General features: G+C 39.8%; 1 protein-coding gene across 2 annotated transcripts in view; it reads right to left on the reverse strand.

Annotated features, from left to right (window-relative positions):
• LOC117409054 (catenin alpha-2) overlaps positions 1 to 24,623 on the reverse strand; it is a 520,292-nt gene that overhangs the window by 370,406 nt on the left and 125,263 nt on the right. For both annotated transcript variants that reach the window (XM_034014606.3, XM_034014607.3), the window contains exons 4-6: positions 23,460 to 23,626; positions 17,018 to 17,137; positions 12,886 to 13,152 (exon numbers count right to left, since the gene is read on the reverse strand). In XM_034014606.3, coding sequence (XP_033870497.1) covers positions 12,886 to 13,152; positions 17,018 to 17,137; positions 23,460 to 23,626 — 554 coding nt within the window. The remainder of the gene's footprint in view (positions 1 to 12,885; positions 13,153 to 17,017; positions 17,138 to 23,459; positions 23,627 to 24,623) is intronic.

The raw sequence follows: 24,623 nt of genomic DNA on the forward strand, positions 1-24,623 counted from the left end.
CTCTTACATGCATTTTACATCCAGTTTGCATTCTGCTTATTATTTACACCATTTAATAATAAATATTTTGGTAACACTTTAAAATAATGGCCGCAAATTCATAATGAATTCTGGCTGAATACCACAAAAATAACACCTTATGCTCTGAAGTAATTAATTGTTTATTCATGTGGAATTAATTACCCACATGTATTCCATGTTCCTTTGTAATAAGTGATGTTGATCACATGTATAAGGCATGCATTGATGCATAAGTTTATAGTTTTCACAATCTCACGTCTCACAATGAATGCATGCCTTATACATGTGATCAACATCATTTGTGACAAAGAAACATGGAACCAACCAAACAAACAAACCCAGAAGTACCACGACAAAAATAATGAAACATGTATTTTTGATACAAGCTATTCACACTGCCTGCAATGCGACAGGCGACACTGAAGCGATGCAAAAAAAAAAAGGGATTTGTGTCTATTTTTTGCGATTTTGTCGCACGGCAGCTAGGGAACTGACCAATGAGGAACACTGGTATCAAAATACCCCGGAGCTGTACAATAAAGGACACAAAAAGTCTAAAGACACGGCAATGAGGGAGAACATCTGGCAGTCCATTTCCAGGGAACTGGATATAGCTGGTGTGTATGATTCGTTTACCTTTACTGAAATAAGTATTCTGAAAAGCTATTATGTATTCTACATTTTTATTAGCTGTATAACAGGACTATCATACATGTTATTTTTTCCAGCTGATGATACAATCAGAGGAGAGTCGCCGATCCCATAACGTGGACCTGTCGCCACTGGTGTGAAAGGTAGTGTCACAGCGAAAGTACAATTTTATCACAGAACAAATCACATTGCGCCCGGTGTGTGGAGACCTTTACAACACTGCAAATAAGGTTTACATAAAGCAAACAATTACAATTTACTGCATGCATTCCTAGTAATAAAAAAGTAGTACCGGTACTAAAAAGGCATTTTGTAAAAAAATATTTACCGTATATAAGCGTTTTGACAAGAAGTCCAAATAACTGCCTGTAAATCTTATAACATAAAAAGGTCAGTACAATGACTGCACAGTTAGCAGTTTGAAAAACAGTCCATTGCGATGCTACAAAGCCAGATTGAACATATAGATGTTTGATAAACAAACTATGGGGTTCTGCAGTTATTTTATCAGTTGAAACCCATTAAAGGAAATTGTGTTTAAAACTGTGAAATAAGCCTATTTTGTTGTGGGCTACTGATTAAAAATAAGCATCTTCATTAATGTCATGCACCCTAAGAAAAATGTGTCTATATATGTCTCTCTCTCTTTCTCTATATATATATATATATACACGCACACACACACACACACACACACACACACACACACACACACACACACACGTACACACACGTGTGGCTGTAGGTCAAGGTTTGAAAGAAACATAGAACAGTATATTGACAATAAATCTTCTGTTTTACATTTATGCAGCGTTGGACAAAAAACACATTTCGAACCAATTTGAAGGATGCCCACCTATCAAGAATTGTTGTGTGTCCTTGTGAGAGTGATGAATTCTACTGTTTAATATTCTGTCAGCTATAGACACAAATGTGAGTATTTATACATGTAATTCAATAAACCAGATGGGTGTCAGCTATGGGCCCTTGAAACGTAATGTTAATAAGGGTAAATTGTTGCACACCAGCGACACTAATGTAGTATTAAAATACCTAATGGGTGGTACTAAACTTAACAGGCCCAATACAAAAAAATCTTGGATAGTTGTTGCTTAAAGTGCCTGTGCGGTATAGGGAGTCAAAATAAAAAAGGGTAACAATGTATAGATCAAGGAACGTTATTACAAGCTTGTATAACACACTGGTCAAACCACACTTCGAATACTACATTCAACGTTTGTCTCAACATTACAAAAAGGACCTTTGGAGAGAGTCCTATGAAAAGAACAACTTGACTAATCTCCTTGGCTAAATGAGCTATGTGGATATGTTGAACTGATTTAGACTAGAACAAAAAATGGGTGAGGGGAGGCTTAATTTAAGTATTCTTGTATAATGTTTAGTGAGTTTATGGAACGGGTTACTAAGCTGCTGAGTCATTGGGATCAACTGGGGTCCCCATTTGGGAGACTAAACAAGTGTATTACCATTGAATGGGCTCCTTTCGATCTGAAGTTACTTTATGTTCTTTTTACCCTACGTGGTAACATTGTTGCCCCTCATTTGGGTTTTCTTTTCTAAAGCAGCCTTGGAAAGTACCAGACTGACTACCTCATACTTTAGTATTTATACCACTGTATACTATAATAAGCCAACACAAGTACATTTTCAGTAGTCCAGTATCTTTTTCTTTTGAAAGATAATGTAGTCAAGACTTTCAATCACAGAGCCTGTTGGGATAAAATTGTATAGCTCTTATAATCATTCTCATTAAATATTCCAAAAGCCCCTGTCCTACTTAAACCTAAATTAAATTGAAAATATTAAATTTGAAATCCCATTCCTAGCATACTGCTCGTAAACTTTAAATCTTTTAGCATATGCAATGTTATTTTTAAACTCTGTAAGAGTAGAAGATCCTTGTGAGATTAGTCAAAATTTCTAATCTCACATTTCTTTGAGACACATACTTACAATAATGCAACAACCAAGAAAGATTTTGGGAAAATATAAAACTTAAAGACCATTTTATGGAAATAATATTTAAACTAGAGTTGCCACCAACTTTAAGGCTTCCAGTACCAGTACCAGTAAGTACCAAACACTTTAGCAAATAGTGCAGAATGCCAGTACCAGTACCAAACACTTTAGCAAATAGTGCAGAATGCAGTACCAGTACCAAACACTTTAGCAAATAGTGCAGAATGGCATTTTTTTACATAGTAACCATGACCCTATGTGCACTCTATTATGAGTTATAAGCCAGTTTTACATTTGACCTTTAGGAGAGGTCAAAGGTCATGGGCAATGACATTTTTTGATACAGCATACATGGGTTTCTATATATGTGTTCCATAGTAACCATGACCCTATCTGCACTCTATAAGGAGTTATTAGCCAGTATTACATTTGACCTTTAGGAGAGGTCAAAGGTCACGGGCAATTACATTTTTTATAGAGCATACATGAGTTACTATATGTGTTACATAGTAACCATGGCCCTATCTGCACTTTACAAGGAGTTATAAGCCAGTTTTACATTTGACCTTTAGGAGAGGTCAAAGGTCACGGGCAATGGCATTTTTTGATAGAGCATACATTGGTTACTATATGTGTTCCATAGTAACCATGGCCCTGCCTGCACTCTATAAGGAGTTATTAGCCAGTTTTGTATGTTGATGATGTCATCCAACATGGTCGCCATGTTTTTTATTGTAGCAACTTCCCTTTAACACCCTTTAAAGACAACCACACTACGATAATATGTGCCATTGGGTTTGTTTCAATCGGACTAGCGGTTTGGGAGAAGATCTTTGTAGTTTGTGATTATGACATCTGTACCGTGTGATTTTGACGTCATGCAGCATGGCCGCCATACCACACAACCTATCAGCTTCTTACAAACACCAGTTAATCTTGGCCTGTCCCTCAATAACTATATCAACTTTCAGCACTCTGCAATAAGTCGTTTTCGAAAGACGAATTTTTACATTTAGGCAAAATGTTTTTTTTCAATCAAATATGGTGGCCAAACCATGTGATTTATGACATTTAGCATTTTCCATCTTCCCATAAGCATCTAGCAACCTACTGAATCTGGTGAGTTTTCGAGCAACTTTTGACGGAAAGAAAAACAAAAAATAATAATAATAATAATAAACAGCAATAACAATAGTCTTCCCAGCCCTATGGGCCTGGAAGCCTAATAATAATCCCAGCAATAACAATAGGCTTCTCAGTCCTAAGGCCTGGAAGCCTAATTATGTTTTTTAAAATATAACGCAATTATTTTTAAAGCTACAAAATGCTTACTATAAAAGATGATATGTCACAAATTAATTACATTTTTAATAATATTCACAGAGTGTCAAATACCTATTAGCTATTATTGCTCAAGTATAAATATGTGTAGTTGAATGGATAAGACATATATCACACTGTGTATAGCATGGAGTGGACTTTATATAATATAATGAAAAACTGATATAAAGTATAACAAAATGAATACAACATACAGCAAAAATGGATATATGTAATGGGCAGTGTTGTGTGATGCACTGCCATTACAGATTCTGTCCCGTGTCAGTGAGATGAGATGATGTTAAAAGCTCTGTGCATTGTGATTAAGACGCTCACTTGTGCGTGTGGTCGCCGGTTCGTACCCAGCCTCCATCCTGTTACATTTAGAATATCATTAAATGCATATACCATACAGTGAAATAAATATAAAAAAATGAACATGAACTACAATAAAATACAATAACTATAATATAAAACAGAATGGTTACGACATGTAGGAAAATGAATATAACACAATGGGAAACAGAAAAATATCAGCTTTGTCAAGATGTACTACACTCTTGTATATATCACTTTTGTCATGTGCCTAAGTACCTGATGTGTCACTTACACATTTTAATTTTTTAACCAAAGTTGCAGCGTCTCAGAGTAGACGAGAACTCAGTTTGTTGCTGACTGACGTTTGTTTACAGTCTGCATAAAATTAGCAAGCGACAGAAACCTTTTGTCTACCCAAATCTTAACGGCCAGCGACGGACCATGTTTCCCGACTTCGATATCGAGGACGGTAAATAATGAAATAAGACATTTTTATTTGATAGCACTTGGATTTTCTGCCAGTGCAGGAAAAAAAGCTTTGGAAGATCTTTTGTTTTCCATTAATTGAAAATATTTTACATTAATTCTTCTAGCTCTATCCATTTCACTATATTCTATATTTATTTTTACTATATATTATATTCACTGACTGTTTTGTTACATGTGTAACGGGGGGGGGAGGTCTGTGCTGACTATCTGGCGCATGCGTGGTTCTGCAGGAAGAGGGCAGAAGCCTTGTAAGATCTGCATGTCAGTCATGGCGATGACACGGAGAGGTGGGGAAGAGGGTGTTGGGTTTCCCTCTCTCTGAGTGGCTGAGAGGCGGGCCTTGGGGGATTGCTCGGCCCATAAATACTGCGCTTTGTTATGCATTCGGGTGGCCGTGATTGGGAATACCCAAAGACGCTGGCTGAGAAGGCCAGTGTAAACACAGACCAGGCAGGAACGCCAGTGGTTGGAGCGAGCGACCAAAATAGGCAAGCACGGCTGCGGAAGACAACAAGACTAGAGAAAGAAAATAATGTAGAAAATAAATTGTTACATACCCGAGGGGAAGTGTATAAGTAGAAGGGGAACCTTGGCCACCCCAGTGTATAGTGCATAACAGCGGAGGACGGAGACCTGAGCTGACCGGCTTAGCGGCAGTGGGGGCACTGCGTTTTATTACTGTGTTTTATTTTCCCTTATCTTTCGCCTTTTGTTATTTATTATTTCAGAGCACCTGTGTGTGTGTCAGCATTTAACTGTTTCCCAGTATTGGTATTTCTGTGGTCTTGTTTACCGTTGACGGTATTCAGGCCACAAACAACAGTGCCCTCTGTGGACTAAAAGAATATATACAGGTAGTGGACAAAAAAATGTAAACACCTGGGTAAATGAGGGACACCAAGTATATTGAAAGCAAGGGCTTCCACACAGGTGTGGCTCATGCGTTAATTAAGCAAATAACATCCCAGCATGCTTAGGGTCATGTATAAAAATGCTGGACAGGCCTGGTTGCCTATAATTATGGCTAGCATGGCTGCAAGAGACCTCAGTGATAGGGTTACCATATGGCTCCAGATTAACCGGACGCTTTGAGACAGACCGGGATTTTAAAAATTCCCATTAAACTGAAAGTAATTCATGTATAAATGAGCTCCATCTTTGCTGAGATTAATCCTGCTGTGGTGGAATTGCTTGGGCGCAGCAAAGAAGTCACACTGATCAGCTGCTTCTGATCAGATCTTAATGAACGAATAGCTAATCTATCGATAGAGCAACGAGATGATGATGCTTTGATTGTATTTGAAGAATAATATGGGTGATTGAATTTTAACAAACAGAAAAAATAGCGACTGGCTGCAATTCATTCTTAGTATAATACATGCAGGTATTTAAGCACCATTATTAACTGTAGCTAAGGATGGTTCATTTACACATTCATTTATTTCAATTTAGGGGCAAGTTTGAAATCCCGTTCTGTCTCACAGCGTCCGGTTAATCTGGAGCCACATGGTAACCCTATTCAGTGACTTTGAAAGAGGGGTGATTGTTGGGGCGCGTTTGGCAGGAGCTTCAGTGACCAAGACAGCTCAACTTGCTGATGTTTCACGAGCAACGGTGTCTAAGGTGATGTCGGCATGGAACTCCGAGGGAAAGACATCATCAGCAAAGGGCAACAGTGGGTGGAAGCGCATACTCCAAGATCGTGATATCCGTGCATTAATTTGAAGTGCAAGGCAAAACAGGCAAGCAACTGCAGATCAATTGACTGCAAATTTCAACCTGGGGCGCGAGCAGCCAGTTTCATCAAAAACGGTCCGCCGAGAATTCCACAGAGCGAGACACCATACTGGCCCAACGCCTATTAAGTGACTTTACAATGGTGTTTTCATTTTTTTGTCCACTACCTGCATATAAAAATAAAACTGGGCACCAGTGCTGTGTTTTCAAGTAAACCTTCTGTCTCCCGTGTGTGTCAGTGAATTGCCCACCACCCTTCCACAACATGGTATAACAATTTCACTGTATGGTATATTTTGGTATATATTATATCCACTGTGCTACCTGATACCCAATTTTCTATACCGATTCTGCTGCATTTTATATCCATATTGCTATTTATTGTATCCACTCTATTATATGCTGTATATTTCTTGTTATATCCTGTATCAATTATCCTATATGTTTCAGTACATGCTATATATATATTCTGCTATATAGTATACCCATTCTGTTATATGTTCTATACATTGTACTAGATGGTATATCCATTCTGTTCTACGTACTACACATTTCAGAATATGCATTGATTGTTTTGTTATGTATTATATCTCTTTCGCTATATCAGTTTCAATATATGCTTAACCTAGTTTGTTCTATGTTACATTCTTTCTGCTACATGTTACCCATTTAATTACTAATTTTGAATTGAAAGATCACTTATAATCCTGAAGATTAGATACACTTGAATCAATTGGACCAGATATAGCACAAGGTGAGAATTTTTTAACCAAAGTTGCAGACCGCATCAACTCTTAAATCATTATTATTTTGTGAAGAGAGTTAATTTGGACTCACCTTGTCCACACAAAGTAGTTGTGTATTATCTCATTAGCCAGTCTGTAATATATAACTGTTGAGCCTACTTTACAGACTGGGAAAAACATAACATAGTGCATTTTCAGTTTCTGTGAATTCACATGCAAGTTTGTGTGGCCACCATCCACTAACATTAAACCATATATATATATATATATATATATATATATATATATATATATATATATATATATATATATATATATATACACACACAGGTATATACAGCTCTGGAAAAAATTAAGAGACCACTGCAAAATTATCAGTTTCTCTGGTTTTACTATTTATAGGTATGTGTTTGGGTAAAATGAACATTTTTGTTTTATTCTATAAACTACTGACAACATTTCTCCCAAATTCCAAATAAAAATATTGTCATTTAGAGCATTTATTTGCAGAAAATGACAACTGGTCAAAATAACAAAAAAGATGCAGTGTTGTCAGACCTCGAATAATGCAAAGAAAATAAGTTCATATTCATTTTTAAACAACACAATACTAATGTTTTAACTTAGGAAGAGTTCAGAAATCAATATTTGGTGGAATAAGCCTGATCTTCCAGGACAACCTTGTACTTGGCTTGATTCATGCCAAAGCTGCCCGATTCCAGCCTTGCTGAAGCACCCCCAGATCATCACTGATCCTCCACCACATTTCACAGTGGGTGCGAGACACTGTGGCTTGTAGGCCTCTCCAGGTCTCCGTCTAACCATTAGATGACCAGGTGTTGGGCAAAGCTGAAAATTGGTTTCTGAATATTGATTTCTGAACTCTTCCTAAGTTAAAACATTAGTATTGTGTTGTTTAAAAATGAATATGAACTTATTTTCTTTGCATTATTCGAGGTCTGACAACACTGCATCTTTTTTGTTATTTTAACCAGTTGTCATTTTCTGCAAATAAATGTTCTAAATGACAATATTTTTATTTGGAATTTGGGAGAAATGTTGTCAGTAGTTTATAGAATAAAACAAAAATGTTCATTTTACCCAAACACATACCTATAAATAGTAAAACCAGAGAAACTGATAATTTTGCAGTGGTCTCTTAATTTTTTCCAGAGCTGTATATAATGTCCTTCTTTTTCTGTTATTACTGTAGACTCACATTTGTATTGTATTATTATACAGTGGCTATTATCCTCTTTTCACACCGCTTCAAAACATTTTTTTTAACTTACCTTTAATTGCTCCCTTCTTGTCACTTTTCAATTGATTGCTTCTTTATTCCCATGACCTTCTTATCTCGCCCCTATTAAGTATTGCCCTTTCTCTCCATTCTCCATCTAGCCATGCTCTTTTCTACAGGAATGGTAATGGACCTTGCATTTAGATGGCACCTGTCATCTACACATAATCTCAAACCACTTTACGAACACCATATAGCTAGATAATTGAGCAACCACTGAATGGGTGGAATTTGGCAGCTGTTTTGCCCCTATGCACTACATAATTATTTTTTGCTTCCCTGAAATGATTATTGTTTGTGTTTTTTTTGTTTTGTTTTGTTTTTTGTTTTTTGTCTGTTTATTGGGAGGTAGACAAACTAGCATAACTCATTTCAAATAGGTAGCCCAGGCTGGTTGCCAAAAATGAAACAGTGTTTAAACCCCTTCACAATCTACTCTTGAAAAACATTAAATTGAATCTTTAAATCTTTTTTAGACTTTCAGCATGGAATAAACCTATAGCCATTCCGGTGCCGTCTCAGAATACAGTTATTCTTTAAGGTGCTTGTGTCCAAGGCAAGAAAAAAAGACAATTGCTCCCTGGGGGGTGGGGGGGTCTGTGTAGGCTGATGGGTTGGGAGCAAACCTTACTACCCCCGTAGAAAGAGATCAAGTACAGCTGACATGCTTATTCCTACCCAGTGCTGCATGGCGCTTGCTAATGAGTCCCTCCCTGTCCGCAAGGAGGCAGTAACAAAAAATAATTGTCCATGCCATGTTTCATCACAGTATATAGATACCTATGGATAGACAAGCATCTCTACTTTATACCTGATGGCGAGGGGATAATAATAAATTATACACAGTCTCAGTTGCTCTGTACAGTATACTGTACACACTTGTTTATAAAAAGTCACTTCCATCAATACAAAGTACATTTTTATTAAACCCTTGTCTTCAAGCCCCAATTCCAGATAACACTCCATTAAAGAGCCACTCGAGTCCTTTGAGCGTTCAATATCTTCTGGTAGAAAATTGCTCTGTCATGACATTTTCCTTGTATTTTTTATTATTATGTATTTCTTAGCAGACAACCTTATCCAGGGCGACTTACAGTTGTTACAAGATAACACATTACATACAATTACCCATTTATACAGTTGGGTTTTTACTGGAGCAATCTAGGTAAAGTACCTTGCTCAAGGGTACAGCAGCAGTGTCCCCCCAACTGGGATTGAATCCACAACCCTCCGGTCAAGAGTCCAGAGCCCTAACCACTACTCCACACTGCTGCCCTTGTATAAATTTGCAAGTAATTCGTATGACCTGAGAAAGTGCTTTAAAAAGCCCAGCTCGTTGTTCTGGTAAATGTCAGAAAGACTATCTCCATGACTACCAGCAGCATACCATGGCCACTCAGTGAAGCTGTTTTGATTTTAGAAAGTGGAGCGTCAATGTATTTATTGGAGTGTTAATGAGGGATTCCAAGAGAAACTAGACATTCTGGCAACTTCCATGAGGATGTGATCTTTTCAAAACTGTTTCTGCAGTTTCTGATCTACTTGCAAATACCATTAAAAGAGAAGAGGATGTAAAACTAAAACTGTTAAAATGTAATTTGAAGCTGCTTGCTGTTTAGCACTGATATGAAGGAACATGGTGCGTTTCACTTTGTATGATTTTTTTTTATTTCAGTCATAACAGCTGTGCTTTAAACTTCTGAGTTAAAAAAGGCACCAGAATTTAGTGACTGAAATACAAAATGGCACAAGTGTAGAAAGATGGCCAGGCTTTTCAGCGATGGGCCAGCTGAGAGAATTTGAATACTGAGCTTAAGATTTAAATCACCCTAACCTTAACCTTAATCGAAAGAACGTGGTACAGTTTTAAATTGGCCCGTCTTTCTGTACCAAGTAAAGAGCGTGGCCCGTCTTTCTTCACCTATGCCTACAAAATTATACAGAGTGAATCTAAACAACAAAAAGATTACATTAGTTTATATAAATCTGGTATTTCTAACCCATACTAAGATGACATTTTAAATAGGAATATGGAAGATTTAAACATTTGCAAACAGTACCATCTAGTGGACGAAAGTGCATGTTTCCACATGCAGAACCACCCTGTTGCTACAGATGATTGATGCATTAACATTTCTGCAAATTAATTGGATACAAGAATGCCATTTTTAAAAAGTACTGCAATTGTGACATATAAGAAAAATAATGTTGCTTTGTGTGTATGTTGTGCCTGCTTCAATACAAAATAATGATAAATTTCATGTCTGGGCATGTGTACTTGGATATATATATATGCAGTGGGTTTCCCAGTAGGTCATGCTGCGAGACTATATGAATGTAACATTAGAGGTCAGCACCAGAGAACTGGTTTTAAAATACCCGACACGACCCGGTCCAATTTTTCTACCCAGGTATCAATTTATTCATTTGAGAAAATATGCCATTGATTATTTATTTATGTATTTATATACCACAAGCCTGTACTTTGGGTGGCACTAGGACCCACTGAAAAGGCTAGCCTGCCTGCCTTGGTTGGTGCGCAGTGCATTATGGGGTGCAAACAAAATTAAATCAGTATGAGCTGATGACAGTGCACAGTCGCAGACTGTCATGCTATTTGAATACAGCATGACGAGCTCCACTACACGTGTTGCTTTGATAAACCCCTCGGGAGTGCATTCAATTCTCATATCACACACTACTCCATGCACCATTTTCTCTCGCTCTCTCCTGTTTTGAAAACAGGGGTTTAGAAATGTGAAGAAATCTGAGATACACATGTATGTTAAGTACTTTGTCAACAAGTGTACTATTTTCTCATTAATCAGAAATACAATTTTGATTAATGTATGTTAGTAGATACCTAACTGTTTTATTTTCTCCATGTTGTTTTCAACAGAAGGGCTTTTGAATAATACATACATAAATCAATCACAAAGTGAGCTACAACACATGCAACCGATTGAAACACAGATAAGATAATCATCGTAACCTAAAACAGGCTGAAAAAGCACTGATGTTACACACAAAATAGATGTCTGCACAACTCATAAAAAACCCATACCACACAAAAAACAATATATGACTGCAATACTGGATTAGGCCTCTAGATGTCTCTCTTTCATTACACTCATGCCACATAAAAGATGCTCTTGAATAATTTTCATTATGTTACATGAAAACTTTTTTGTTCTTTTATTAAGATTCTTTTGCTGTTATTTTTTTTTTCACCTCTTGGATCAAAGAGATAATATAATATATAAAAGAAACTAGCTTACTATAAGTATTGCAGTCCAAACTAGGTCATGGTACATTGGTGGGTAAATTCAAGATAAATGTTCACAGAGAACACAAACATCTCTGCATAAGCATTGTCCAAAAAAAAAGTCTATGTGCAAATATTATATACTAAGAAGAAGAAAGGAGAGAAGACAAATCTAACCACCTAACTATTTGCATGTAATTTTAGGTAAACCTCAGTGAGCATGATGAGTTTGCCACTGGCAGACCTCATTTTTAAAGTGAGTACAGGATTAGAAACATCATTGCACCATCTTCTGGGTTTCAGAACTTCTTTTAAATAGGTGCATTACTTTAAATGAACTAGGTATTTGAAAAAAAAGTTTCTTCCCCTTACTTGCATGAACAACTCCTAATAGTTAACCTACAGACTCAGATGAGACCACTTCATGCTGTGATAACTAATCATTTCAGATCAGATTGAGCAGCAGCTCAGATTCCTGGCCCACAGTCATTTCAGCCAAACAAGAACTGGGTGCAGGGCTAGTGTAACCCTGGAGTAACTACAACAAAACAGCGAGACTCCAGAATGTAAGTTCAGTCAGGTACTCATACGATAGATAAAATATTTATTACAGATTAGACACGATAACACATTTATGCATATTATATGTTCTTGGATAGCACATTTAACATATAAAACATCTTTGGCCTCGCCTCAGGGAACCCCTTCCCATAAATTTTTCTGCTGATAAGTGGAGAGGCTGACTGTAGGAAAGCCATGGGAAGAGAACAGGATAGCTGCCCTCCCCCTTAGACAAAGCCAAAAAACAGGAGGAGGCTGGGGAGGAGGAAGCAAACTAACTTGTAGCAGGGAGGTAATGGATCAGGTAAGATTTGAATCCCTTCCCTGACGATCATATATGTTGTCAGCGATAAGGTACTGCTATTTCGATTGTCTGGTTATCAACACTTAATAAGCTGGATTTGATTGACTTATTAAAAGTGAGTTGACTGTCTGAACCACCACTTTGCTTCATTGACTATAAATACAGGAGTGAGCAAATAGACATTCCCACTTACATCAAACTCGTTCAGAGCTGCTGCCAGTTCACCGATGCCTGCATGGCCATGCTTCTCATCCGTGGGGGAGGAGGCCTGGGCAGCGTTGGAGATGCCAGCGATGGCCTCCTGCACCTGCTTAAATACATAGTCCCGGTTGGCCCTGGTGGCGGCTACATCAGGGTGGCGAAGGAAAGCCTGAGATGCAGTGTACAGCATGGTGGCATTCTTTTTCAGGGCCCCTCGTGCTGCTGCCATCTCATCCCTGCATTGAGGATCCTTCAACTCCTGGAAAAAAGAAACAAATACTGTCTTGGTTAAAGGTGCAGAGAAAGGTGCGGGGTTTGACAGTGTAACAGCATTATAATTTTAATCAAATGTGCAAACCTTAAAAGGGGAATGGTTTTAATGATAGTATAATTACCCAGTGAGACACTGTGACATTTCAAGATAAGTTAAACAAATTAAATAAAATACACTTTATTTTTTGTTATAAATGATACAACCCAGGTAATGATATTTTTTTCTTTAAAAAGAGGTATTTCTCATTGTGATTAGATATTAGTCATACGGGTCAATTAATCTGTTACACTTGAGTGCAGGTAGGTGCACAGCTCTATTAGAGTAGCTTCACAGATTAATACATTAATAAGATTGAGTATACTGTATTATTATTATTATTATTATTATTATTATTATTATTATTATTATTATTATTATTATTATTATTTTAAAGGCTTAGAGAGTATTTAATCTACAGAGCAGTCATGACAGACTTCTGTATACACTGCTACAGCACATATAGGCCTAAAAGATACTTTTTAATTTCTGACGAACTATCCTCAAATTCAAGCTAGGATTAATTCTAGAAGGTCTGGTCATTTTCCCTATCAAATTATAAGATAGGGAAGATAGGAAGACGAGAGTCCCCCGGTAAAGTCTAGTTTAATGTTCCAAGGGAGCTAGGTTTGGTTTTAAACAACACAGAGTGTTGTTTATTGTTAAATACATTGTTGCCTATTCTGTGGATTCGAGTGTGCTGTGTACTGAGAACTGTACCTCTGTAAACCTGTTGGATAAATAAATGTGACAGATACCTATTTGAACTGTACCCAAAGAGTCTGTTCTCTTCATTCTCCATACCCTACTCTATCCTAGTGGTGATACAGTGCAACTACATCCTGACAACCTTAGCACTGTATGACATTTACATAATTATTATTATTATTTATTTCTTAGCAAATGCCTTTATCCAAGGCGACTTACAATTGTTACAAGATATCACATTATTTTTACATAAAATTACCCATTTATACAGTTGGGTTTTTACTGGAGCAATCTAGGTAAAGTACCTTGCTCAAGGGTACAGCAGCAGTGTCCCACACCTTGGACTGAATCAACGACCCTCTGGTCAAGAGTCCAGAGCCCTAACCACTACTTCACACTGCTGTCCATAATGATTTCAGAATTGGCTAAAATTAGGTCATCTTATCGTACGGTGGGGTTATATATCTGCTATACTTAGAGCTTCTCAAAAAGGAAAGAATAACATCTTTTTTTTCTACTTGGACCAAAGTTCCCTCTGAGTGCAAGCCATTTCACGTAGCCTCTAAAACAGCTATCTGATGCCTTGTTTCCACTAGCCACTTTTAGGTGCACCTCAGTGAGTCCGTCTGAGTCCAGGGCACCTCAGCATGTTCCAAACCGGTCTGAGAAGGTACAGTTTCATATCTCATACCTGACAAGTCCCAACTGGTCCAGACAGAAGTATCATTACGTAGCATGTTACGCAATGTCAGTGTGTTTTTGGATTTCACTAAAACAAAGGCGGTCACTAGCGAGTTAAGAGCTGTGAGAAAATAAAATATTTCTTTACCTTGGGATGCGGAGGAAATTAAAGCACTTTTGAATATTTGGTCAGAAAGTCCTATTCAGGAGCAGTTATTAGGTGCAGTGCGAAATCTTAAAGTTTTTGACAAAATTGCAGACAAATTGAAAGGACGGCAATCCAGTGTCGTGACAAAATAAAAAAAAGTCAAGGACACCAACAACAAAAGTGGCAACAGCAGAAAAACTTTCTACTCCCCTTCATCTCCTCCCTCCTCAACACCTCTCTACTTTCTGGTATCTTCCCCTCTGCCTTCAAAAAAGCCTCGATCACTCCCCTCCTCAAAAAACCTACCCTCGACCCCACCTCCCTCCAGAGCTGCCGTCCTGTCTCCCTCCTACCCTTCCTCTCCAAAACCCTCGAGCGGACTGTACACCGCCAGCTCTCTGCTTTCCTGTCCAACCACTCTCTGCTTGGCCCTCTCCAATCTGGCTTCCGCTCTGCTCACTCTACTGAAACCGCCCTCCTGTCTGTCACCAACTCACTTAAATGTGCCCGAGCTGCCTCTCTCTCCTCTGTCCTAATTCTCCTCGACCTCTCTGCTGCCTTTGACACTGTTGATCACTCTATTCTACTATCATCTCTTGCTGACCTGGGGATCTCTGGCACTGCTCTGGCCTGGTTCTCCTCCTACCTCTCCAACCGCACTTACCAGGTAACCTGGCGTGGAGCAACCTCCACACCTCACCCTCTCTTAACTGGAGTCCCCCAAGGGTCAGTCTTGGGTCCTCTCCTGTTCTCTCTCTACACCCGCTCCCTGGGCCCCCTCATCGCATCCTATGGTTTCTCATACCATTTCTATGCTGATGATGCTCAGATTTTCCTCTCCTTCCCCACCTCTGACTCCACCATCTCCTCCCGTATCTCTACCTGTCTGTCTGCTATTTCCTCCTGGATGCACTCGCATCACCTCAAACTCAACCTCTCTAAATCTGACCTCCTTTTCTTTCCCTCCTCCTCCCCCTCCTCTGATCTCTCCATCTCTGTTCCTCTGGAATCTACCACACTCTCTCCCTCTTCCTCAGCTAAGAACCTTGGAGTCACCCTGGACCCCTGCCTCTCTTATTCCCAGCACATTTCCACTCTGGCACGCACTTGCCGATTCTTCCTGAGCAACATCCGAAGAATCCGACCCTTCCTCACCAACTATGCTACCCAGCTCCTGGTCCAGGCCCTGGTACTCTCCCGCCTAGACTACTGCAACTCCCTCCTGGCTGGCCTCCCTGCGTCCGCCACCCGTCCGCTCCAGCTCATCCAGAACTCTGCTGCCCACCTAGTGTTCTCTCTGCCTCGCTTCGCCCACGCTACTCCACTACTCCGCTCGCTCCACTGGCTCCCGATCACCGCTCGCATCCAGTTCAAGACTCTTGTACTAGCCTACAGATGCCTTGACCAGTCTGCACCCAGCTACCTCCAGACCCTCATCTCTCCCTACACCCCCACTCGACCTCTCCGCTCCGCCTGCACTAGAAGACTAGCTCTACCACCGCTACGCTCCCCTGCCTCCAAAGCCCGCTCCTTCTCCACCCTTGCTCCGCAGTGGTGGAATGACCTTCCTACAGATGTCAGGACTGCCCAGTCCCTGACCACATTCCGGCGCCTCCTTAAGACTCACCTCTTCAAAGAGCACCTGTAGAACTCCTCTGTTTGTATCCTGGGACACTATCACCCTTCATGTAAATGTGCTCTATTTTGCTCTTATCAGCCCCTATTTTACTGCATTTAATCCTGTACTTCAGAATACTGTAATCTGCCAAGTTTTTAACCTGTAGTACTTTGTATTTAATCACATCCTGATGTAACTATCACCATTTAATCATATCCTGATGTAACTATCACTATTACCTGCTGTATTATTGAATTGTGGTTTGTCAAACTTGTACTTTATTTGAACAAAAGTTATTGTATTTCTTGCTCTTATTGTATTACTTGTATTGTAACGCTTGAAATGTTTTTGCTTACGATTGTAAGTCGCCCTGGATAAGGGCGTCTGCTAAGAAATAAATAATAATAATAATAATAAAAATACTTTGAGCTAATGGGCAACATATTGGGATGCCTGGCGTTGCGCAAATACTTCCTAGGTTAGTTGTACCTGAGAAAATGCAGTGGAAACGCAGGCAGACATTTTTAGGTACACCTCAGCTGGACGGTCCAGCAGAGGTGCACCTAGACGTGGCTAGTGGAAAAAACGGGGCATGAATGAATTGTCCCACTAGAATGGGCTAACAGAGGTCATGAGAGAGACTGTATGTCAAACCTCACCTGTTGTCTTCTGGCGGCTACGTAGTTCAGTTTCACCATTTCCTTTCCAAACTCCTTGAAGCGGTTGGCCAAGTCCTGCTCGTTGGTGGCATTCTTAACAGCCTCAAGGGCTTCTTCCACCTATTTTGGTTAAACACACAGAGGAAAAGAAAGCTCTCAATAGATTTCACCTCCAAATAATGTGCTATTCCCAGTAACGAGTATCCCCACAGCTATTTTGTACCAAGTTTTTATATTTTTTTGGAATGTTACAGAATGTTAGGTTATTATCATAACCCTGGTTACCTGAAACAGAAATGTAACCATTACCTAATGGGTATTTATCCTTAAAGACCATGAAAACCTGAATAGATATGCCAAAGCTGCACACAGTGCCTGTGACACAGTCACGCCCGCCTACTAGGGCATAAAAGGACTGCTGACACAAACATGGTCATCATTTTTCCTCCAAGACTGCTGCAATAATAACGCAGCGACCTTGAAGGTTAATGGTTACATTTCTATTCCAGGGTTATGACAATAACCTAACGTTCCCTGTCAAGTACGAAATTGTAATGTGCAAGGTATTTTTTATTTGGACTAGTTTAAGTTGTCATCATATAATACCTTATTTGAATTCAAAATCATATAGAACCCACCTCTGTTGAAATAATCAGACTGGACAACACTTCTAGTGAATACAAAGGAACAGTTTTATTAGAAATAAAACTAAATAAAGGAAAAATAATAAAGACGCAACAACTAAACTAAAGTAATACAGAAAGGAAAAATTAACTAAACTAAGTAGTACAGAAAAGAAAATATGAACAACACCACCCCACTCCTGATAGTTGATTAGCAATCCAATGCAATCTATGGGAGATTCCCTTAAAGGTTACAACCACATTCCTGACAGTTATTTAAGATGAAGGTTAGTCTTAACAGGGGTTTTGTTAGTAACACAAATATTTACTTTTGTCAATATTTGATAATCAAAGCATCGTTAAATCAGTGTAATATATATGTTTAGGTTCAGAAGGCAATTCTCACTCTTGCGAGATAAAGACACTGTTTGCGTCCAGACAACCTATCGAGAATTATCTATTATCAAGACAGCTAAATTTGGGTTCTAGCAAACGCAGAATGATAATTGCCTTGTTAAACCCACATCAATTTGTATAAATCACATACAACAAACAATTACTATAGTGTTCATTAACTCAAAGCATGAATTGAAAGCAATAATACTTTTCTTACATTCTACCTAAAACAAAACGCTAATTTTACTTTAAGGTTTGCTTATTCTCGAGTTCATAAGAGGATTAAACTACATGTTGAATACTTAACAGGCTCCTTGCTGCCTCCTCCAGTGGATCCGTGTCTACAACAATACAGGTGCTCGAGGTCTCTCCTGCTGGCAAGGACAGGTCCAGGTTTCGGGGTCTGCCTTCCTTGTGTTTTGTCTCCACTTCAGGGTACGAAACAAATGTCTTTGCAAAAACAAGAGTCATTAACTATTTAGGTATTCCACTGAAACAGAAAATCCTCCACCAATATGTGCACTCTTCATCCGGTTATGTCAGGGATATTCCACCGCAAACTCCAGCACTGCTAGCTCAATAGATTGACTATATTTCAATCTCTGTCGACTTCAAATATTCATCCAACTCTTTCTCTGGTGATCAATCGGGGCTAAGGTTTGATTACACGTACTTTTAGGATTTTACGCTGCAGACTCCCACACCAAGGCACACACTAGAGTAGTTATTTTCTATCAGAGTTTCTGAAAATGGTATCTCTGTTCAGGCTGGTCGCAGGCTGGGTCTTCAGATTGTCAAAGTTCAGAGACTTGTTTGTGTGCCAAGAGCCTTGGGTTTAGTGTCAAGAGCGCTGTTTGAAAGTTCTGCCTGTGTTTTTGTAATTCTCTCTTCACCCCTGTGATTGGATAGTTTGTTTATTTTGGGCTGAGCCTGAGTCCACGTGGGGTGTTTCCCATTGGTTGTTCTCGTTCCAAGACGTCCCAGTGTTCCTAATTGGTCCACTGTTTTACCCCCTGTCGGCTGGGGGTAAAACAGTGTCCTGTCCTCTCTCAGTAGTGTCAAGGCATTCAAAACTGTCTGATTTTACCTTTTGAAAGACACTGCCGGCTCCACAGGATTTATTCCGCGCTGGGGAAGATAAACCACTTGTCCAGTATTTAGTTTACGACACTTTTTAAAATCATTCTTTGTCAGTGTAGGAGTTTGTGACAAGAAACCAAGTAGACACAGAGAATGGCTTAGGACCCCCCTCTGTATATTACAATTCTGTTAATTTCATAAACAGAATGATATTATGACCCATTCTGATACTACAAAATGTAACCATTACCTAATGGGTATGAATACCAAAGCTGTCGCAAGGCAATATTGCAGACCAGCCAGAATGCCACAAGGCTAAGCTAAGGCTACCTTGGGCATTACCATTAGGAACCCCAGTACAAGTAGATGGGGCTAAAGAATTGAGGGAGAACTCACCTCTATGTTTGTGCTGTAAGGGTTGACCCTGAGGCCGCCCTTAACACACTCATTCCAAAACCAGGGGTTTGTGTACCCAAGACAGTCAGCCGATAGAACCACGTAAAAGTATGGGGAGTAGCCCACACCACACTGTGGAATAGGCAGTGAGCTTTTCTCGAGGGGGCAAGTTGGCTCGCTCATAGGCAGTCTTGACTGTCTGTGATCCATTTTCACAGCCTCTTAGCCCCATAAAAGACTGCCTTCAACTCTGAGTTCTGTCCACATAATACGCTAAAGCCTGCACTGGACAAAGCGTATGGAGCTGCCGCTCCTTGTCAGACTGGAAAGGAGATGGATGAAAAGCCTCAAGCTCCACCATCTGGTTAATGTGGAATGCCGAGATGTTTTTCAGAAAAAAAGCAGGATTAGTGCAAAGCATAATTTTCGCCCTGGCCTCTGCAAAAATTAAGCAGGCTTTTGCAATCGAAAATGCTTGCATTTTGTTATTGCAAGCAAAAAAGCAGCCTTCATAGACAAATATTTCAGCTCTGCTGAATGCAAGGGCTCAAAGGACCACATTAAGCCTCCAACGAGATACAATGTCCTTCATAGGCGCCCTGAGACGCAGAGCAACCTTTAAAAATTGCCCCGCCAGGAAATTAGCTCCTAGGGAGACTGAATCAATCTTAGTATGGCAAGCCAAAATGGCTGCCAAATAGACCTTTAATGTAGAGGGGGATTTCCCCTCACCAAAGAGGTGTAAAAATTGCAGTATAACTGCCATGGGACAAGTCGTGGGGTCAAAATCTTTGGGCAGGCACCACATTTGAAAATCGCCCCACTTGTACCCATACTGGGCATGCATGGGCGCTGCTCTGGCATTCTGTAGGGTCTCTATGACCCTATTAGATAACCGCAGACAGCTAAATGGGTCGGGATGCCACAATGTCCCCCAAGCCTGCCTGAGCAGGTTGTGGCGTTTCAGCAAGCTCCATGACTGGCTGCTCTGGAGATGTATCAGGGTTGAAAACCACAATCTCCTCGGCCAATAAGGGGTTACTAGTTGAACCCTGGCCCGGTCCTGCCTGATCTGCTGCCTCTATTGCCAGCGGGTCCCAAGTTCCTGTTATGGAGACCAGATGGGACAATGGGTTGATTCTTGGGAGGCCAACAGGTCCACCTGTGCTCTCCCAAACCGTTGCCAAATGAGGTTCAGCACCTCCGTGTGAATCCTCCATTCTGAGGCACTGGGGACTCCCCTTGAAAGGAGGTCCACCACCCAATACATCACCCCAGGCAGATGTAATTTATTATTATTATTATTATTTATTTCTTAGCAGACGCCCTTATCCAGGGCGACTTACAATTGTTACAAGATATCACATTATTTTTTTACACATTATTTTTTACATACAATTACCCATTTATACAGTTGGGTTTTTACTGGAGCAATCTAGGTAAAGTACCTTGCTCAAGGGTACAACAGCAGTGTCCCCCACTGGGGATTGAACCCACAACCCTCTGGTCAGGAGTCCAGAGCCCTAACCACTACTCCACACTGCTGCCACACTTATATGGTGACCCTGCCACAGGGGTTCCCATACTCCTTGAGCTCCTCTGCCGTTCCACACGACACCCCAGCCGAGGCTGGCCGCATTCGTGGTGATAACGCTGCCCACTGCTACACCTAAGCGCAGGTGAGCAGGCTGCGTCCACCAGGATAGCGCCTGCGGACAGTGCCGAGACACAGTTAATAGGCAGTCTGGGCTCAATGCGGGCTGAAAAACCCTGCTGTTGAACCAGGCTTGGAGAGCATGCATATGCAGAAGAAGCAAAGGAAGGGTCTAGAAAGCTGCTGCCATCAAGCCCAGAAGCCTCTTAAACGTCACTACTGTAAGCTTTTAGCTGAGCTGAAAAAGCTTCATGCAAGCGTCTATTCTCTGCACGCTGTCCTTCGACAGAGTGGACAGCATGGACTTGGAATCCAGATGCACTCCCAAATAGGAGGCTGTCTCCGAGGGTGTGAGCTGGCTTCTTACACGATTCACCGACAGACAGAACAAATATGATTACACTTATATACAATACCGTTTTTTTGTTAGCTTTTTTTTTTTTTTTGCTGCTGTTTTTTCCTCTTTCCTACCTCGTCTCTTCCTATCTCGCCAGCTAAACTGTCCTAAGGATCACAACTTTTCAGGCTCACTATCTTGGTCGGCAAATAGAAGACCAACAGCAGTGTATTACTAACTGTAAACTAACCTCAGTTCTTAAATGAGAGAGATGCTGACGGACTGTACGGAAAACTAGTTCTATGTATTACTTGTATTGTAACGCTTGAAATGTTTTTGCTTACGATTGTAAGTCGCCCTGGATAAGGGCGTCTGCTAAGAAATAAATAATAATAATAATAATAATCACTTCACAGCGAAAGCACCGCCTCCTTCTCTGTTTTGTTTGGTTGCTAAAATAAAAACTTAAATGGCAGCATATATAAAATAATAGACCAATCGAAAGCAGAAGTCGTGGTTCTATTGTGGCGACATAATTTTTTCAAGTTTCTTGTTGTTTTAGCTAACAGCTTCTGTTTAAAGGTATAGCAGTCTGTCACAAATTCGCACCGCTTACATTCAAAGTGTTAAGTGTACAAAAACGTACCTGCCACTGTGGTGTATAAGTGTGTGAAATTTACCCGCCACAGACCAAATTAACCCATGTTTGGCAGGTTGGTGGGTGTTAATTTCGATTCCTGTAAATATAAAACCTACATATATATTATATATATATATATATATATATATATATATATATATATATATATATATATATATATCACAGTGCATACAGGGCATTGAAAAATACTCTTTCAAAACCATACCACCGTGTGCACTGTTAGCACTAACTATGAAACCACAGTTTCATGACTTCTCAGTTTGCCTGAGGACAAAGTAATTCACCTGCTCTATATTTAATGTGGTTTATAAAACACATAAACTGATTTCTGTTTGAAGTCATTTTCCACAGCATTTCATTACAAGAAGCCATGGCCCTGCAGGTTTAAAAACTATAATCTCTTTAAAGGAGAAATGCAATACTAGCACCTCTTTAAAATAAAAAAAATAATTTATATCATATTGACCCGTTTCTATTTTTGGTATCCCAAACAATCAAAAAACATGTGAACCTAAGAAGCAATCCACAAATTAATTGTTTTGAGGCTCTATCAAAGAAGCCCACCAAAATGTTAATTCATGTTTACAATTCAATGCCTGAAAACTAAAAACAGCTGTTATAAATGATTGCATGGACAGTGCCCTGCATGTTTATTGCCCTGCATGCAGTGTTGTGTTTTTATGTAATTTTTTGGTTTGGTTGACATCTTGCTTATTCCTGGACCATCACTCAATTGCTTTAAGCATTCCCCAGAGGTGTCTTCATTTGAATGTCCACACATGTGAGGACCAGTGCATGGGCCATGATTACTGAGCTGTGCTGAGAGCAAAGTGGGCTAGGATTGATGTTTACTATTTGGCTTTATATTGCATCAATAGTGAAATGTCCGGTAAATACTGTACACATGTAAGACAAAATTGCCATAAAGAATAGTGTTCCAAAGTCATGATTAGTTTTATTTTAATATATATTATTTTATGTATTTCCCTTCTGTGAGCTCAACTTCATCAGAAACTACACCTTGTTTGCAAGGTAGTTTCACATGCCAGTCTTCTTGCCATACAGTCACTCTAAGAACTAAAAGACCTATAGCAAAAGTGACGTGACCAGAAATCTCTGCTATAGCTTGAGGGAAGCAAAGCAAAAATGTAAAAAAAATACTAAATACTAATATGTGAATCTTATAAGGTAACAGCTACTTTTAAAAACCACAGTGGGCACTACTCCTTGAAGAAAGCCACATCACTTAAGAAAAGTCACAATAAAAGGTAAAACAGAAGGAGAAAAACACTTACAATTTTAAGGTGAGCAAGTAGTCTTATGACGTCAGCCATGTCTGCCAGAATAAGCAGGCGAGTGACAGCAGAAAGCAGGGCCCGGGCAGTTCGCACCATTGTACCACGCTTCACAGAGGAGCAGGGGTCATCAGCAAACTCAGAAGAGGCCACCCGCATTGATTCACCTGATTCAAAAGAAAGTCAAACATTGATTAAAGAAATATACTGTATGGTTTGTCCTTACTTTGGAACATTTGTAAACTCAGTATTTATCAGACATTTCACTGTTGATGCAATTTTCTTCAGCTGAACACTAGCAAATCTGAACTCCTTCTAGTAGGATCTAAAACTCAACTTAAGAATCTAAATATAGCTGCCCTGAACCTCGGAAACTGTCTGCTGCTGCCTTCCCCCAGAGTACGAAGCCTTGGTGTACTTCTTGACAGCAACCTCTCCTTTGATGCCCACATCTCCTCCATGGTCAAATCTTCCTGCTACCATCTTCAAAACATCTCCAGAGTCCGTCCCTACCTTTCCCTCCCAGATGCGGAGATACTTTGTCATGCATTTGTCTCCTCTCGACTCGACTACTGCAACTCTCTATATGGTGGTCTCCCGGCATGCACCATAAACCGACTTGTGCTAGTTCAGAATGCCGCTGCCAGGATCCTTACCAGATGTAAAAAACATGATCACTTTACCCCCTGTCTTGCCCAGCTGCACTGGCTACCTGTAAAGTTCAGGATTATTTTCAAAACTCTCCTGCTCACCTACAATGCCCTTCACCACACAGGTCCCGAGTACCTCCTCAACTTGCTGACCCGCTATGTCCGTGCCTGCAAGCTGAGGTCCTCCAACTCGGGCCTGCTTGCTATCCCCAAGCAAAAGTACACCACACTTGGAGAACGCTCGTTTAGCTTCACAGCTCTGACTCTTTGGAACTCTCTCCCAGCTTTGGTGCGTGATGCTCCCACCGTCGCTCGCTTTAAATCAACTCTCAAGACCCACCTGTTCTCTCTTGCTTTCCATGCTCTTCAAGCCTGATATCTGCTATTAGCTGCTGTGTTGCTGCTACTTTTTCATGTATTATGTTACTATCATGTATTATGCACTTTCCAGTGTATTTAATGGATTATGCATTTATTTATTTATTTATTTATTTATTTATTTATTTATTGTTTA

This window comes from Acipenser ruthenus, chromosome 2 (genome assembly GCF_902713425.1).
Source record: "Acipenser ruthenus chromosome 2, fAciRut3.2 maternal haplotype, whole genome shotgun sequence".
In the NCBI taxonomy this organism is placed as follows: domain Eukaryota; kingdom Metazoa; phylum Chordata; class Actinopteri; order Acipenseriformes; family Acipenseridae; genus Acipenser; species Acipenser ruthenus.